This window comes from Bombina bombina, chromosome 4, assembly GCF_027579735.1.
Source record: "Bombina bombina isolate aBomBom1 chromosome 4, aBomBom1.pri, whole genome shotgun sequence".
In the NCBI taxonomy this organism is placed as follows: domain Eukaryota; kingdom Metazoa; phylum Chordata; class Amphibia; order Anura; family Bombinatoridae; genus Bombina; species Bombina bombina.
In genome coordinates this window covers 739628644-739646310 of record NC_069502.1, presented here as the reverse complement: position 1 = coordinate 739646310, position 17667 = coordinate 739628644, and the positions used below count along the sequence as shown (strand labels likewise).

The following is a 17667-nucleotide window of genomic DNA, read 5'->3' as shown; positions in this document are numbered from 1 at the left end:
GAAAGTTCTGTTTTTGATGGCTATTTCCTCGGCTCGAAGAGTCTCTGAGTTATCTGCCTTACATTGTGATTCTCATTATCTGATTTTTCATTCAGACAAGGTAGTTCTGCGTACCAAACCTGGGTTTTTACCTAAGGTGGTTTCTAACAGGAATATCAATCAAGAGATTGTTGTTCCATCATTGTGTCCTAATCCTTCTTCAAAGAAGGAACGTCTTTTGCATAATCTGGACGTAGTCCGTGCCTTGAAGTTTTACTTACAGGCTACTAAAGATTTTCGTCAAACATCTGCCCTGTTTGTCGTTTACTCTGGACAGAGGAGAGGTCAAAAATCTTCGGCAACCTCTCTCTCCTTTTGGCTTCGGAGCATAATACGCTTAGCCTATGAGACTGCTGGACAGCAGCCCCCTGAAAGGATTACAGCTCATTCTACTAGAGCTGTGGCTTCCACCTGGGCCTTTAAAAATGAGGCCTCTGTTGAACAGATTTGCAAGGCTGCGACTTGGTCTTCGCTTCACACCTTTTCAAAATTTTACAAATTTGACACTTTTGCTTCTTCGGAGGCTGTTTTTGGGAGAAAGGTTCTACAGGCAGTGGTTCCTTCCGTTTAAGTTCCTGCCTTGTCCCTCCCATCATCCGTGTACTTTAGCTTTGGTATTGGTATCCCACAAGTAATGGATGATCCGTGGACTGGATACACTTAACAAGAGAAAACATAGTTTCTCCAACATAGGTGTGTCCGGTCCACGGCGTCATCCTTACTTGTGGGATATTCTCTTCCCCAACAGGAAATGGCAAAGAGCCCAGCAAAGCTGGTCACATGATCCCTCCTAGGCTCCGCCTACCCCAGTCATTCTCTTTGCCGTTGTACAGGCAACATCTCCACGGAGATGGCTTAGAGTTTTTTAGTGTTTAACTGTAGTTTTTATTATTCAATCAAGAGTTTGTTATTTTAAAATAGTGCTGGTATGTACTATTTACTCAGAAACAGAAAAGAGATGAAGATTTCTGTTTGTATGAGGAAAATGATTTTAGCACCGACACTAAAATCCATGGCTGTTCCACACAGGACTGTTGAGAGCAATTAACTTCAGTTGGGGGAACAGTGTGCAGTCTCTTGCTGCTTGAGGTATGACACATTCTAACAAGACGATGTAATGCTGGAAGCTGTCATTTTCCCTCTGGGATCCGGTAAGCCATGTTTATTACGATCATAAATAAGGGCTTCAAAAGGGCTTATTAAGACTGTAGACTTTTTCTGGGCTAAATCGATTAGTTTTAACACATATTTAGCCTTGAGGAATCATTTTATCTGGGTTTATTGATATTATAATATCGGCAGGCACTGTTTTAGACACCTTATTCTCTAGGGGCTTTCCCAAAGCATAGGCAGAGCCTCATTTTCGCGCCGGTGTTGCGCACTTGTTTTTGAGAGGCATGGCATGCAGTCGCATGTGAGAGGAGCTCTGATACTTAGAAAAGACTTTCTGAAGGCGTCATTTGGTATCGTATTCCCCTTGGGGCTTGGTTGGGTCTCAGCAAAGCAGATACCAGGGACTGTAAAGGGGTTAAAGTGTTCAAAACGGCTCCGGTTCCGTTATTTTAAGGGTTAAAGCTTCCAAATTTGGTGTGCAATACTTTTAAGGCTTTAAGACACTGTGGTGAAAATTTGGTGAATTTTGAACAATTCCTTCATGTTTTTTCGCATTTGCAGTAATAAAGTGTGTTCAGTTTAAAATTTAAAGTGACAGTAACGGTTTTATTTTAAAACGTTTTTTGTACTTGTTATCAAGTTTATGCCTGTTTAACATGTCTGAACTACCAGATAGACTGTGTTCTGAATGTGGGGAAGCCAGAATTCCTGTTCATTTAAATAAATGTGATTTATGTGACAATGACAATGATGCCCAAGATGATTCCTCAAGTGAGGGGAGTAAGCATGGTACTGCATCATTCCCTCCTTCGTCTACACGAGTCTTGCCCACTCAGGAGGCCCCTAGTACATCTAGCGCGCCAATACTGCCTTACTATGCAACAATTAACGGCTGTAATGGATAATTCTGTCAAAAACATTTTAGCCAAAATGAACACTTATCAGCGTAAGCGCGACTGCTCTGTTTTAGATACTGAAGAGCATGACGACGCTGATATTAATATCTCTGAAGGGCCCCTAACTCAGTCTGATGGGGCCAGGGAGGTTTTGTCTGAGGGAGAAATTACTGATTCAGGGAACATTTCTCAACAGGCTGAACCTGATGTGATTGCATTTAAATTTAAGTTGGAACATCTCCGCATTCTGCTTAAGGAGGTATTATCCACTCTGGATGATTGTGACAAGTTGGTCATCCCAGAGAAACTATGTAAAATGGACAAGTTCCTAGAGGTGCCGGAGCTCCCAGAAGCTTTTCCTATACCCAAGCGGGTGGCGGATATTGTTAATAAAGAATGGGAAAGGCCCGGTATTCCTTTCGTCCCTCCCCCCATATTTAAAAAATTGTTTCCTATGGTCGACCCCAGAAAGGACTTATGGCAGACAGTCCCCAAGGTCGAGGGAGCGGTTTCCTACTTTAAACAAACGCACCACTATACCCATAGAGGATAGTTGTGCTTTCAAAGATCCTATGGATAAAAAATTAGAAGGTTTGCTTAAAAAGATGTTTGTTCAGCAGGGTTACCTTCTACAACCAATTTCATGCATTGTCCCTGTCGCTACAGCCGCATGTTTCTGGTTCGATGAGCTGATAAAGGCGCTCGACAGTGATTCTCCTCCTTATGAGGAGATTATGGACAGAATCAATGCTCTCAAATTGGCTAATTCTTTCACCCTAGACGCCACTTTGCAATTGGCTAGGTTAGCGGCTAAGAATTCTGGGTTTGCTATTGTGGCGCGCAGAGCGCTTTGGTTGAAATCTTGGTCGGCTGATGCGTCTTCCAAGAACAAGCTACTTAACATTCCTTTCAAGGGGAAAACGCTGTTTGGCCCTGACTTGAAAGAGATTATCTCGGATATCACTGGGGGTAAGGGCCACGCCCTTCCTCAGGATCGGCCTTTCAAGGCAAAAAATAGAACCTAATTTTCGTCCCTTTCGTAGAAACGGACCAGCCCAAAGTGCTACGTCCTCTAAGCAAGAGGGTAATACTTCTCAAGCCAAGCCAGCTTGGAGACCAATGCAAGGCTGGAACAAGGGAAAGCAGGCCAAGAAGCCTGCCACTGCTACCAAGACAGCATGAAATGTTGGCCCCCGATCCGGGACCGGATCTGGTGGGGGGCAGACTCTCTCTCTTCGCTCAGGCTTGGGCAAGAGATGTTCTGGATCCTTGGGCGCTAGAAATAGTCTCCCAAGGTTATCTTCTGGAATTCAAGGGACTTCCCCCAAGGGGGAGGTTCCACAGGTCTCAGTTGTCTTCAGACCACATAAAAAGACAGGCATTCTTACATTGTGTAGAAGACCTGTTAAAAATGGGAGTGATTCATCCCGTTCCATTAAGAGAACAAGGGATGGGGTTCTACTCCAATCTGTTTATAGTTCCCAAAAAAGAGGGAACGTTCAGACCAATCTTAGATCTCAAGATCTTAAACAAGTTTCTCAAGGTTCCATCGTTCAAGATGGAAACCATTCGAACTATTCTTCCTTCCATCCAGGAAGGTCAATTCATGACCACGGTGGATTTAAAGGATGCGTATCTACATATTCCTATCCACAAGGAACATCATCGGTTCCTGAGGTTCGCATTCCTGGACAAACATTACCAGTTCGTGGCGCTTCCTTTCGGATTAGCCACTGCTCCAAGGATTTTCACAAAGGTACTAGGGTCCCTTCTAGCTGTGCTAAGACCAAGGGGCATTGCTGTAGTACCTTACTTGGACGACATTCTGATTCAAGCGTCGTCCCTTCCTCAAGCAAAGGCTCACACGGACATTGTCCTGGCCTTTCTCAGATCTCACGGATGGAAAGTGAACGTGGAAAAGAGTTCTCTATCTCCGTCAACAAGGGTTCCCTTCTTGGGAACAATAATAGACTCCTTAGAAATGAGGATTTTTCTGACAGAGGCCAGAAAAACAAAACTTCTAGACTCTTGTCGGATACTCCATTCCGTTCCTCTTCCTTCCATAGCTCAGTGCATGGAAGTGATCGGGTTGATGGTAGCGGCAATGGACATAGTTCCTTTTGCACGCATTCATCTAAGACCATTACAACTGTGCATGCTCAGTCAGTGGAATGGGGACTATACAGACTTGTCTCCGAAGATACAAGTAAATCAGAGGACCAGAGACTCACTCCGTTGGTGGCTGTCCCTGGACAACCTGTCACGAGGGATGACATTCCGCAGACCAGAGTGGGTCATTGTCACGACCGACGCCAGTCTGATGGGCTGGGGCGCGGTCTGGGGATCCCTGAAAGCTCAGGGTCTTTGGTCTCGGGAAGAATCTCTTCTACCGATAAATATTCTGGAACTGAGAGCGATATTCAATGCTCTCAAGGCTTGGCCTCAGCTAGCGAGGGCCAAGTTCATACGGTTTCAATCAGACAACATGACAACTGTTGCGTACATCAACCATCAGGGGGGAACAAGGAGTTCCCTGGCGATGGAAGAAGTGACCAAAATCATTCTATGGGCGGAGTCTCACTCCTGCCACCTGTCTGCTATCCACATCCCAGGAGTGGAAAATTGGGAAGCGGATTTTCTGAGTCGTCAGACATTGCATCCGGGGGAGTGGGAACTCCATCCGGAAATCTTTGCCCAAGTCACTCAGCGGTGGGGCATTCCAGACATGGATCTGATGGCCTCTCGTCAGAACTTCAAAGTTCCTTGCTACGGGTCCAGATCCAGGGATCCCAAGGCGGCTCTAGTGGATGCACTAGTAGCACCTTGGACCTTCAAACTAGCTTATGTGTTCCCGCCGTTTCCTCTCATCCCCAGGCTGGTAGCCAGGATCAATCAGGAGAGGGCGTCGGTGATCTTGATAGCTCCTGCGTGGCCACGCAGGACTTGGTACGCAGATCTGGTGAATATGTCATCGGCTCCTCCTTGGAAGCTACCTTTGAGACGAGACCTTCTTGTTCAGGGTCCGTTCGAACATCCGAATCTGGTTTCACTCCAGCTGACTGCTTGGAGATTGAACGCTTGATCTTATCGAAGCGAGGATTCTCAGATTCTGTTATCGATACTCTTGTTCAGGCCAGAAAGCCTGTAACTAGAAAGATTTACCACAAAATTTGGAAAAAATATATCTGTTGGTGTGAATCTAAAGGATTCCCTTGGGACAAGGTTAAGATTCCTAGGATTCTATCCTTCCTTCAAGAAGGATTGGAAAAAGGATTATCTGCAAGTTCCCTGAAGGGACAGATTTCTGCCTTGTCTGTGTTACTTCACAAAAAGCTGGCCGCTGTGCCAGATGTTCAAGCCTTTGTTCAGGCTCTGGTTAGAATTAAGCCTGTTTACAAACCTTTGACTCCTCCTTGGAGTCTCAATTTAGTTCTTTCAGTTCTTCAGGGGGTTCCGTTTGAACCCTTGCATTCCGTTGATATTAAGTTATTATCTTGGAAAGTTTTGTTTTTAGTTGCAATTTCTTCTGCTAGAAGAGTTTCAGAATTATCTGCTCTGCAGTGTTCTCCTCCTTATCTGGTGTTCCATGCAGATAAGGTGGTTTTACGTACTAAACCTGGTTTTCTTCCAAAAGTTGTTTCTAACAAAAACATTAACCAGGAGATTATCGTACCTTCTCTGTGTCCGAAACCAGTTTCAAAGAAGGAACGTTTGTTGCACAATTTGGATGTTGTTCGCGCTCTAAAATTCTATTTAGATGCTACAAAGGATTTTAGACAAACATCTTCCTTGTTTGTTGTTTATTCTGGTAAAAGGAGAGGTCAAAAAGCAACTTCTACCTCTCTCTCTTTTTGGATTAAAAGCATCATCAGATTGGCTTACGAGACTGCCGGACGGCAGCCTCCCGAAAGAATCACGGCTCATTCCACTAGGGCTGTGGCTTCCACATGGGCCTTCAAGAACGAGGCTTCTGTTGATTAGATATGTAGGGCAGCGACTTGGTCTTCACTGCACACTTTTACCAAATTTTACAAGTTTGATACTTTTGCTTCTTCTGAGGCTATTTTTGGGAGAAAGGTTTTGCAAGCCGTGGTGCCTTCCATTTAGGTGACCTGATTTGCTCCCTCCCTTCATCCGTGTCCTAAAGCTTTGGTATTGGTTCCCACAAGTAAGGATGACGCCGTGGACCGGACACACCTATGTTGGAGAAAACAGAATTTATGTTTACCTGATAAATTACTTTCTCCAACGGTGTGTCCGGTCCACGGCCCGCCCTGGTTTTTTTAATCAGGTCTGATAATTTATTTTCTTTAACTACAGTCACCACGGTACCATATGGTTTCTCCTATGCAAATATTCCTCCTTAACGTCGGTCGAATGACTGGGGTAGGCGGAGCCTAGGAGGGATCATGTGACCAGCTTTGCTGGGCTCTTTGCCATTTCCTGTTGGGGAAGAGAATATCCCACAAGTAAGGATGACGCCGTGGACCGGACACACCGTTGGAGAAAGTAATTTATCAGGTAAACATAAATTCTGTTTTATGCTTACCTGATAAATTTATTTCTCTTGTAGTGTATCCAGTCCACGGCCCGCCCTGTCCTTTTAAGGCAGGTCTAAATTTTAATTAAACCCTATGGTTTCTCCTTTCTCGTCTTGTTTCGGTCGAATGACTGGATATGGCAGTGAGGGGAGGAGCTATATAGCAGCTCTGCTGTGGGTGATCCTCTTGCAACTTAATGTTGGGAAGGAGAATATCCCACAAGTAATGGATGATCCGTGGACTGGATACACTACAAGAGAAATAAATTTATCAGGTAAGCATAAATTGTTTTTTTCCCCCCTGATAAATTTCTTCTATTTCCTGCTACATATACACTGTGAACTCTTACACATGCTCAGTAAGAGCTGGTGCCTCAGAAAGTGTGCATACAAAAATCCTGCACACAATTTGATTATTATCATTATTATTTATTTGTAAATAATTTTTTTTTTTTTTTTTTTAAATTGTATGATCTATCTGAATCGTACTACACATCAAAGAAAGTTTCATTTTATTCCATTTTATTTAGATGGAAAGTGCAGGAATAGAGAGAATCTGTGCATCCGCAGAAAGTTCATTTTGATGTTTATTAATTTGAGAGATGCTAACCATGTAAAAGTTAGAATCAAGCTATATCTTTTAGACGACTCGGCACATTTGTAGAAACAAGTTAAATTTTATTTTGATAGTCTATTCAAAAATTGTATATTCTTACATGTTCATTATTTGTCTTTACAGTTTTAATACTTTTTTTTTTTTTTCTTTTTTAGTGTAAGCCAGAGTACAAAGTTCCTGGACTCTATGTGATTGACTCCATTGTCCGCCAATCAAGGCATCAGTTTGGTCAAGACAAGGATCTGTTTGCCCCTAGGTTTAGCAATAACATTATTAATACATTTCAGAATTTATACCGTTGTGCTGGAGATGACAAGGTAAGTAGAGTTACAAGTTGTATATATTTTCCCTTTGAGAAGTATATTAATAAGCTGCAAGAATGAACTGCCTAACTTTTTCTTCCTTACGCGAAAGGGAAATCCTTAGAAGGAATTTACTTTTTCACTATTAGCAACTGAATTGATTTTAAGTTTTGCTATTTCTGTATTTTCCACATTTTACATTTTGTCATATATACATATGATTGCGTATTTGAAAACAAATAGTCAAAATAAACTTTTATGATTCAGATAGAACATGCAGTTTTAAAACACTTTCCAATTTACTTCCATTATCATATTTTACACAGTCTCTTTACATACACACTTTTTAGGGAACAAGATCCTACTAAGCACAAGCTCACAGGGTATACATATACTAGTCTGTGATTGGCTGTCTGTCACATGATACAGAGGGATGGAAAATGGGAGAACAAATAAGTTTGTAAAAAATTTTTTTACTGCTTATTTGAAATTCAGAGTAGGTGTTAAATGATTGTCTTTTTATTATGCACTAGTTAAATATGTAATTCTACTGCATTGAGAGGTCCTTTAAGAAATCAAATTTAATTTTAAAAGGTAAAAGTGAAAAAGGGTAGTTTAAGAGGCAAAATAGCAGACTTGTTTTAAGCAGCTAAAGGGCGGAATATAAGCAAATTTTGTAGTTAGAGCATAGCCTAGCAGGACACATTATATGCAAAGTATGCAGATGATTATAGAGTAACCTGACATTCACATTTTCCATATACTTAGCGTAAGGCCAATCTTATTTTCTTTTTCGTGTTTGTTTAGTGTTGTAATATGTAGCATTTTGTGCACAAATTGATATTGATTTTGTTTTTGTTTTTTCTCTTAAGGGGTTTTCAACTTCTGTTAATTTTTTTTTGTTGCAGAGCAAAATTGTGAGAGTACTAAACCTGTGGCAAAAAAACAATGTATTTAAGAGTGAAATTATTCAGCCTCTTCTTGACATGGCTGCTGGGATCGCCCCTCCGGTTGTTACCCCAGTGTTACCAAGTACTGCCCCTGCTGTCAGCAACACACCAGGTACAGTGATGCAATAGAGAGTAGGATTACGCTCTCTTTAGTGTTAAATACAGCATTATTTGGATTGATTTGAAATCATGCCCTTTTAATACTTTTGTTAAAAATATGTATAAAAAGTACTGTTAATGAAATAATGTAGGATTTAAATATAATAATGCTCAAAGGTAAGTCAAGTAAATATTAAACTTTCATGATTCAAATAGAGCATAGAGTGTAAAACAACTTTCCAGTTTACTTCTAATTTGCTTTATTCTCTTGGTATCCTTAGTTGATGAGAATACCTAGGTAGGCAGAGGAACAGCATTGCACTACAGGGAGCTAGTTGCTGATTGGTAGCTGCACTTATATGCCTCTTGTCATTGGCTCACTTGATGAGTTCAGCTAACTCCCAGTAGTAAATTGCTGCACCTTTAACAAATGATTCCAATAGAATTAAGCAAATTTGTTAATAGAAGTAAATTGGAATGTTGTTTAAAATTTGGGGTTTCATGTCACTTTAAATGAAAAGGTCAAGTTTAAAGGGACAGTGCACTGTAAAATTGGTTTCCTTGTAAAAGGACATTAAACACTAAGTACATTTCATGCACCTCACTCTAATTGATTGCCACAATTTTCTAACCTAGGTTACACTGCAGGTATGTGAAGGAGAGTTGCAGCACATGTGCAAAATACATCAGCACTGGAATGCATTGAAAGCTAGATTTCAACATGGGCGCACCCATGACTGGAAGGAGGCTGGGAATTACCTCAATACTATGTTTCTAAAGTGTATTTAGGGGTCGATTTATCAAAGGCTTTTGCCAGCCTTTGAGCCCCTACGGCTGCAGGTTCTCACGCTGTATTTAACAAGCAGCGGTCATCAGACTGCTGCTTTGCTAACCTCTTTGCCACCTCTTGTTTGGTGAAATTCAATCTCCCCGGTCTTTTCCGACAGGGGAGATTGACAGCTCCGGCCTGCACATGATTGGCTGTGCAGGGGCGGGATTTTACGCGAGCGCAAAATAGCGCGCGTGTGCAATGCTGAATTCAGATTGCCAGAGGCGAGCTGTGGCGGACAGGGGCGCATATATGCGCCCCTGTCCGCCTGAGCTTGATAAATCCCCCCTTAGTGTTTAATGTTCCTTTAATGTGTTTCCAGTGACATGTTATGCCACTACAGAGTTTTAAAAAGTATAGGAAATGATTCATTTATGCTTATTTTTGTATATGAAATAGCTAGTTCCGCTATTTGAAACTACAGCTCAATAAAATTGCCTGATGGCTTTTTGCTTTCTGTTTGCTTTTTTTTGGCTGTGCAATTTTTGTGAGCCATTTTTATCTGGCAATGTTAATAAAAACTGAAAATTTATTGCTAAGTGAACTTTTGAAGACTATTACACCAACAATCTAATGATAATTATGTAGTCAAATACCTTTTGTATATGTTTAGGTACACCAGTGACTCCAGTTACACCAGCTAATGTTGTTCAGAGTATATCTGATCCTTGGATTGCACAGATTGCCAGCACTGATACACTTGCTGCTGTGGCACAGATTCTACAAAGCCCACAGGGACAGCAGGTGTGTGATTTTATTCCATTTTATTTATTTTTTGTTTAGTTATGTATTTAACGAAAGTGATTATTGGTAATTAATATATATATATATATATATATATATATATATATATATATATATATATATATATATATTTGCATAATTCAATTAGCATTTAAAATCATGAACAACTTTAGAGGGCCATCATAGTAAAAAATGACAAGCTGTAATCCATTCCATTATGTAATTTTAAGACTATCGATCCCCTGCAAACTGGTTACACACAATAGGAAAGCACCGGTGGACAAGCAAAATCCATCTTTATTCAGGAGTAAAGCAAGGTAAGCAAAGTTTCCACTACAGTACAAATGTTGGAAACTTTTTTGGGGGGCTTTTCTCCTGAATAAAGATCAACTTTGCTTGCCCAGCAGTGCTGCTGCTACTACTTTAACTTTCCTGTTTGCTGTGAGATTTATGCAATATCCCTAGTAACTTGATTACAAGACCTATCCGTGCTGGAAATTCTCATCATTGTTAAAGGGACAGTAAAGTCAAAATTAAACTTTCTTTCTAATGACAGTGTGAGTCCACAAATTCATTCATTACCTATGGGAAATACTTCACCTGGCCACCAGGAGGAGGCAAAGACACCCCAAACAAAGCATTAAGTATCCCTCCCGCTTCCCCTACCCTCTCAGTAGTTCATTGCCTCGTTTCATGGAGGTTGGCAGAGAGAGGTGCTCTGCTGAAGATTTATTTTATGGTCCTCAGTGGATTGTTTCCTGCAAGAGAGGACAGGGGAGTTAGTATAGAACATTTAATTTTCTTAGTACAGTTTTGTTTCTGATAGCTTCTGATGGTCATAGGGAAATTTCAATATCTCTAAGTTTATCTGAGCTGTTAGTTACACAGGTTTTCTCTGTATTGCAGGACCCAGCATGGATGAAGCCTTCTGACTGGGTAAGTTCCTTATTCTCCCTTATTTGCCCTTGATGGCTTCTTGCCTATACGTGGGTTCATGGAAGATTACATGAAGAGGGAGGGGGATATATTATAGCGCGCACAAGTTAATGGCGGCTTTAATTTTGTGAGGCATACATTATTTTGCACATGGGATTGTCAGATGGGAACTGCGCCTATGTAATAAGCTTTTTGGCACCATTCCCGCCCCACGCTAGCACATCTTTGTGTGCTGTGTGCAAAGTCGCATTCTTCAACGGACCGACAGCATGAGAGGTGGCTTACTAGGGAGGTGGTGAGACATCCCGGGCATAAGCATTTGATAGGGGCTAAATAAAAGGATATTTTATTTGGTGCTTATACTGATATTATAAATTGTTACTGGGGACTACTGCCCTTAATATGGAGGATTCATTTTCAGATGTCAGTCAGGATGAAGTTGCTGCTGCAATGTTAACTGAGTTAAATACATGTATGCTTTGCAGGCTGAATACAGTGTGTTCTCCTGCTCAATTGTGCAATGCATGCCTTACTAATGTCATTCAGTCTCATTCTAGTAGGCCTAGTGCTCAAACCCCTGCACTATCCCATTCAGCCCAGGTTAACCCTGTCACTTCTGCAACCTTGCAGATTTCTATTAGCCCTGACATGCCTGCTTTACAGCCACAATCTATCTCTCCAAGTCCCTCACATGCAGTGTCCTGCAACTCCGTTTCCCAGATATCATCCAGGGTCACTGTTTCTCCGCATGATATTGCAGCTCAATTACAATCGGCAGTTGCTACTGCCCTGAGCGCTATGCCCATTGCAGGGAAGATAAAGATTAAACATGGCTCCTCTGACATTAAGACCGGCAAAACTTGAGGCTGCAGCAGACCGTCATGTAAAATTTCCTGATGAGAACAATTCTTTGGCTAGTTCATCCTCTATCTCCTCTGGTGAGAAGGTCCAGGACGCAAAGGCCATTAATTTTAGGTTCAAAATTGAACACCTGCAATATTTACTTAAAGGGGCAGTCTACAATATAATTTTTATTGTTTTAAAAGATAGATAATCCCTTTATTACCCATTCCCCAATTTTGCAGAACCAACACAGTTATATTAATACACTTTTTACCTCTGTGATTACCTTGTATCTAAGCATCTTCTGACAGCCCCCTGATCACATGACTTTTAATTTATTATCTATTCTCTTGCAATAAAGTACTGTGTTGTGCTAATTCTTAACTCCTCGGGCGTGCACACAATGTTATCTATATGGCCCACATGAACTAGCAGTCTCCTGTTAAAAGCAAATAAAAAAGTATGTGATTAAGAGGCTGTCTAAAGTGGCCTAGAAACAAACAGAAATTTAGAGGTTTAAATGTTATAAAGTATATTAATATATCAATGTTGGTTGTGCAAAGCTTGGGAATGGGTAGTAAAGGCATTATCTTTTTAAACAATTTTAGTGTAGACTGTCCCTTTAAAGAGGTTTTGTCCACATTGGACATACCTGAAACGAAACCAACAGAAGATAAGCAGTTACACAACCTGGAAATGGTGTTTTAAACCTAAGTTAAAAAGCCCTGAAGTGTCCCCAGTACCTTCATTGATGGCAGACATTATATCTAAAGAATGGGAGAAACCTGGTGTCCCTTTTTCCCCTTCTCCAAGTTTTAAGAAAATGTTTCGGATACTTATTTGGAAGTGTGGGGTATGGTGGCTAAGGTGGATGGAGATATCTCCACTTTGGCTAAACGTACTGCTATTCCATTAGTGAATAGTACATTCTTCAAGGACCATATGGACAAAAAATTAGAGGGTTATCTGAGAGAGGTTTTTCTTCAAGGTTGCTTGCTCTTCCAGCCAACTTGTAGGTATTGCGGTGATGGCTGGAGAAGCCACTTTTTGTTGTGATTCCTTATCTGAATTTATTTCAGTTGGATCTCCTTGAGAGGATATTCAGGACCACATTCAGGCCCTAAAAATTACCAATTCTTTCATTTGTGATGCTATTCAAATTATTATCTTAATGCCAAGACCTCTGGTAATGCTGTCCTTGCTAGAAGAGCTTGCTGGCTAATGTCATGGTCAGCAGACAAAGTCTCTAAGTTGAGACTTCTTTCGCTAGACTTTTTTTGGGCCAGGGATAGATTCAATTTTTTCTACAGTCACTGGTGGCAAAGGGGCTTTTCTACCTCAGGACAAGAAAGCTGAATCTAAAAGACGTCCTACAGGACATTTTTGCTCCTTTCGTGAGAACAGGACTCAGAGGAGCTCAGCTTCATCCAAGACGGACCCTCCCAGGAGTACCTGGAAGCCTAACTTATCATGGAACAATAACAAGCAGCCCAAGATGTTGACCCCTGACAACAAATCTGCATGAAGGGTCGGCCCTCGACCTTGTCTCCGGTCAAGTAGGGAGCAGATTATCTGGAAGTTTGGGCTCAGTCTGTTCATGACTTTTGGGTTCTAGACATCATCTCCCAGGGATACAAAATAGGTTTCCGATCTCGCCCTCCAACTGGCATGTTCCTCCTGTTAAGGGTTTCAGGGAGGCTGGAGAAAAAGGGCAGCTTTTCTACGCTGCGTAGAAGATTTAATATCTATAGGAGTTATCGTTCCAGTTCCCAAGCAGAGAAGGGAAAGGGATTCTATTCAAATCTATTTATAGTTCCCAAAAAGGAGTGAACTTTTCACCCCATTCTAGATCTAAAATGTCGGTACAAATTCTTTAAGGTGCCTTCTTTCAAAATGGAAACCATCAGGTCCATTCTTCCCCTCGTCCAGGAGGGACAATTCATGACTAAGATAGGTCTAAAGGATGCGTATCTTCACATTCCCATTCATCAGGATCATCAATTCCTTCGATTTGCCTTCCTGGACAATCATTTCCAGTTTATAGCTCTCCCATTTGGTTTAGCTACAGCTCCAAGGATTTTTACAAAGGTCCTAGGGGCTCTTCTGGCGATAGTTAGACTCCAAGGGATTGCTGTGGCGCTATACTTGGACGATAACTTGGTTCAAGCGCCATCTTTGCAGTTAGCAGACTCTCACACAGAGAGGCAACTTTGGTATTTTTAGACTCGTGGCTGAAAGTAAATGGAGAAAATAGTTCTCTTATTCCCCACACAAGGGTGACATTTCTAGGAACTGTAATAGACTATCAGCATGCGCATTTTGCTCACAGATCAGCTAGGGTAGAAGCTTAAGACCACTCCTCGGCCTTCGGTGGCTCAATGCATGGAGGTGGTGGGTCTTATGGTAGCGGCTTCAGATGGTATTCCATTTGCATGCTTTCATCTGAGTCCTCTACAGTTATGTATGCTCAGTCAGTGGAACGAAAATCATCTAGACCTGTCTCAGGAAATCTCTCTGGATCCAGTGAAGAGAGAGTCTCTTTCCTGGTGGATGTCTCCAGACCCTGTACTTCAGGGGATGTCCTTTTTACGTCCCTTCTGGAAGATCTTAACGACAAATGCGAGTTTGATAGGCTGGGACGTGGTTTGGGGGTTCTCGGAAAGCTCAGGGGATTTGGCTTCTTAACAACATTTTGGAACGGAGGGCCATGCTTTAGCAGTTCCGTGGAACTTCAGTCTAGTATACCTTTTTTCTTTTCTAAGATATGGTGAGTCCACGGCATCATCCATTACTGTTGGGAATATCACTCCTAGCCAGCAGGAGGCGGCAAAGAGCACCACAGTCAAACTGTTAAGTATCACTCCCCTACCCGCAAACCCCAGTCATTCTCTTTGCCACTGTCAATGAAAGAGGTGAAGTTTTTGGTGTCTGAAGAAAATTGGATTTATTTCACTTCAATCAAGATTTTATTATTTTAAAGCCAGAGTAGATTTACTCTGATCTTTCCTATCAAGATTGGGTCTAGCAGTACTCCACGTTGATCTCTTCAGTAGGGCAGTGGTGGCTTTTAAGCAGTTAGGAACTTGTGAGATGGCCTCACTGCGTTTTTCTGACATGTTGCTGCCCTTGTATAGAAAGTCAGGGTAGGTTTACTCTGTTCTTTCTTTGTTCCACAGGTCTTTTTAAGGAGCGGCATCTTTCAAACTGTGTGGGCTGTCCCCCTGCCAGACAGCTGGATGAGCAGGTAAGTGCCGTTTGTCTTCTGGGGCTAGGAGGCTGGCACTGAAGGGATTAAGGGATAACCTTTTATTGCTTAGATCTGCAATTCTTTGGGACACTTAATCCTTTAAGGGGAAGGTTTTTATGGCAGTGAGCAGGCACTATATGGCATGTGAGATGGAGACTAGGGTTTAATCTCTTTCAAACCAGGAAGGAGTTAACCCTCTATTGGGGTCAGTATTGTTGCACTCAGGGAAAGAGCTGGCATAACAGGCCTTATGAATATATATGTGTTTAGACTTCCTTTTCAAGTTGTATCTCTAATGGAGCCATTTAGGACTAATGAGACTAATATGCAGTTTTTCTGCTACAGGGGCTTATGTTCTCATGAAAGCAGAGCGGTTCCATGATGGAAGTTTTATAAACTTTATTCTTTACTGCCCTGTATGTTTTCCGTTTTGGTCTCTGGGGATTCTTATGTTCAGTTAGAACTCCGACCAGTTTAATGTAGACAAGCGCGATTCAGCGCGCCTCTTCCCTATACGAATGTGGCCCGTCTCTTATCAGTGAAGAGCGGCGCCATTTTAGGGGATTACTGTGTCGGGAGATGAACACCGCCTCTCTCTCCGGCTGAGAGTGGAGCGCCGTTTTTATTCTGCTGTGTCGTGGATGAAAATGAAAAAGACCACCCTTTTGTCTCATACTGTTTTTACTAAGGGAATAGACACGGTTGTTTCACTTCCTGGTCTTATTGATTTTATTATAAAATTCTTTGTTGTCCTAGTGGTAACACTCTCTTGCTTGGGCTAAGGTTAGAGTCTGGATCCCCTTATGAATATATTTGGAGACGCTGATTTATGAATCTTCTCCCTGATATATAATTAAAAGTACATGTTAGTAACTTGTTTTTTTTCTTCATAAATGGAAAGTGTCCACAGCTGCATTCATTACTTTTGGGAATTCAGAACCTGGCCACCAGTAGGAGGCAAAGACACCCCAGCCAAAGGCTTAAATACCCCTCCCACTTTCCTCATACCCCAGTCATTCTTTGCCTTTCGTCCCAGGTGGTTGGCAGAGAAGTGTCAGAAGTTTTAGATTAGTCTCTTATGGAGGGTAGTTCTCTTGCGGGATGGGACTGGAGTTTTAAAGGGACACTAAACCCAAACATTTTCTTTCATAATTCAGGTAGAGAATACAATTTTAAGCAATATTCCAATTTACTTCTATTATCTAATTTACCTCATTCTTTAGGTATCCTTTGTTGAAGAAATAGCAATGAGCATGGGTGAGCATCTGTGTACAGCCACCAATCAGCAGCTACTGAGCCTATCTAGATATGCTTTTCAGCATAGGATATCAAGAAAATGAAGCAAATTAGATAATAGAAGTAAATTAGAAAGTTGTTTAAAATGACATGCTCTTTCTAAATCATAAAAGAAAACATCTGGGTTTTATGATCCTTTAAGTAGTCCTGACAGCCTCTCAGTGAGGGCCTGGATGAAAGTTAGAGTCCGGAGATGCAGGGAGAGTCTTTCTGCGAAACCATCCTGACTCATATTAACAGCTCCACAAGCAATCGGCGTTGACGAGTTTCGCTGCCTGCTTTCTTATCTCAAGTCCATGGCTGAAGCGATGCTACTATCTGTCACACTTGAAGGGCTGTGTTCCTGTTCCGCAGCGTAGATTCCGGTAAGATCGTTTCATTTTACTTCATTACAGATGTTTTCCCGAGGGGATACCGCCTTGCGGGACTAACTTATAACACAGGGTCTCAGTGGGGCTCCTTTAGTATCTTGGAATCAAGGGTTAATATCTCCTGAGGGGGGTTATTGAACAGGGTTTTTTTAAAATCATGTTTGTTATATGATTCAACCTGCTTATGTGTATTGTTATTACGGCTCATGGCTTTTGGAAGTGACGCGACCTTGTGGTCGGGCACGCTTTTTTTGGACTATACGGTTCACCTGGTGACTGGGTGTGGCCACCTTTTTGGGGCTCCATTTCCGCATTCCTGACCGTGTGGCGACGGAGAAATTCTGGTCTCCTTGGGATTGGGGAATCAAGGGGCCGCTGAGCCATCCACCTCTGGGGCTTCTGTCCTCCAAGTGGCGAGTTCCCTTCCACCATCTCTTACTACGCATGCAGGTAACCCAGACTTTGCTTATCCTTCTCAGGAAGGTGGCTTGTTGCCACCGGTGGTTTCGGCACAATGTTGCATGTCCATAATTTTGGCGCTGGCGAATCTGCAACTTCCAGAAAGTTGCTTTAGGTATTATTCGTATTCCGCTATCCGGGGCTCCTCAGGCATGGATGGCCTGTTCAGCTCTCTGGGGGAACAACTGTTCCTGAGGTTTCAAGGGTCTACCTTCGGGGCCGGAGTCGTCTTTTGCCTCGGCGGGGGTATGCTGTGCTTTTCCGTATAGACTGGCACGCCTTCGTGTTCTATTGAGGCACGCTTTGGCGTCGTTGTAAGATCCCATACTAATGGATCTGAGAATTCTCAGTCTTCTTCTTTGAATAGCTTTCAGCATTAGATATAAG

The 17667-nt window shown here is 42.1% G+C and overlaps 1 protein-coding gene across 5 annotated transcripts in view; it reads left to right on the top strand.

Moving 5' to 3' along the window:
- Nucleotides 1–17667, top strand: part of SCAF8 (SR-related CTD associated factor 8) — a 579788-nt gene that overhangs the window by 115205 nt on the left and 446916 nt on the right. For 4 of the 5 annotated variants that reach the window (XR_008402065.1, XR_008402066.1, XM_053710975.1 and 1 more), the window contains 4 exons: nt 7360–7521; nt 8415–8568; nt 9998–10128; nt 11035–11064. Coding sequence is in view for 3 of the 5 variants with exons in the window: in XM_053710975.1 (XP_053566950.1) it covers nt 7360–7521; nt 8415–8568; nt 9998–10128; nt 11035–11064 (477 nt within the window). In the remaining 2 variants the exon portion in view is untranslated. The remainder of the gene's footprint in view (nt 1–7359; nt 7522–8414; nt 8569–9997; nt 10129–11034; nt 11065–17667) is intronic. The other variant, XM_053710977.1, reaches the window with a different exon arrangement.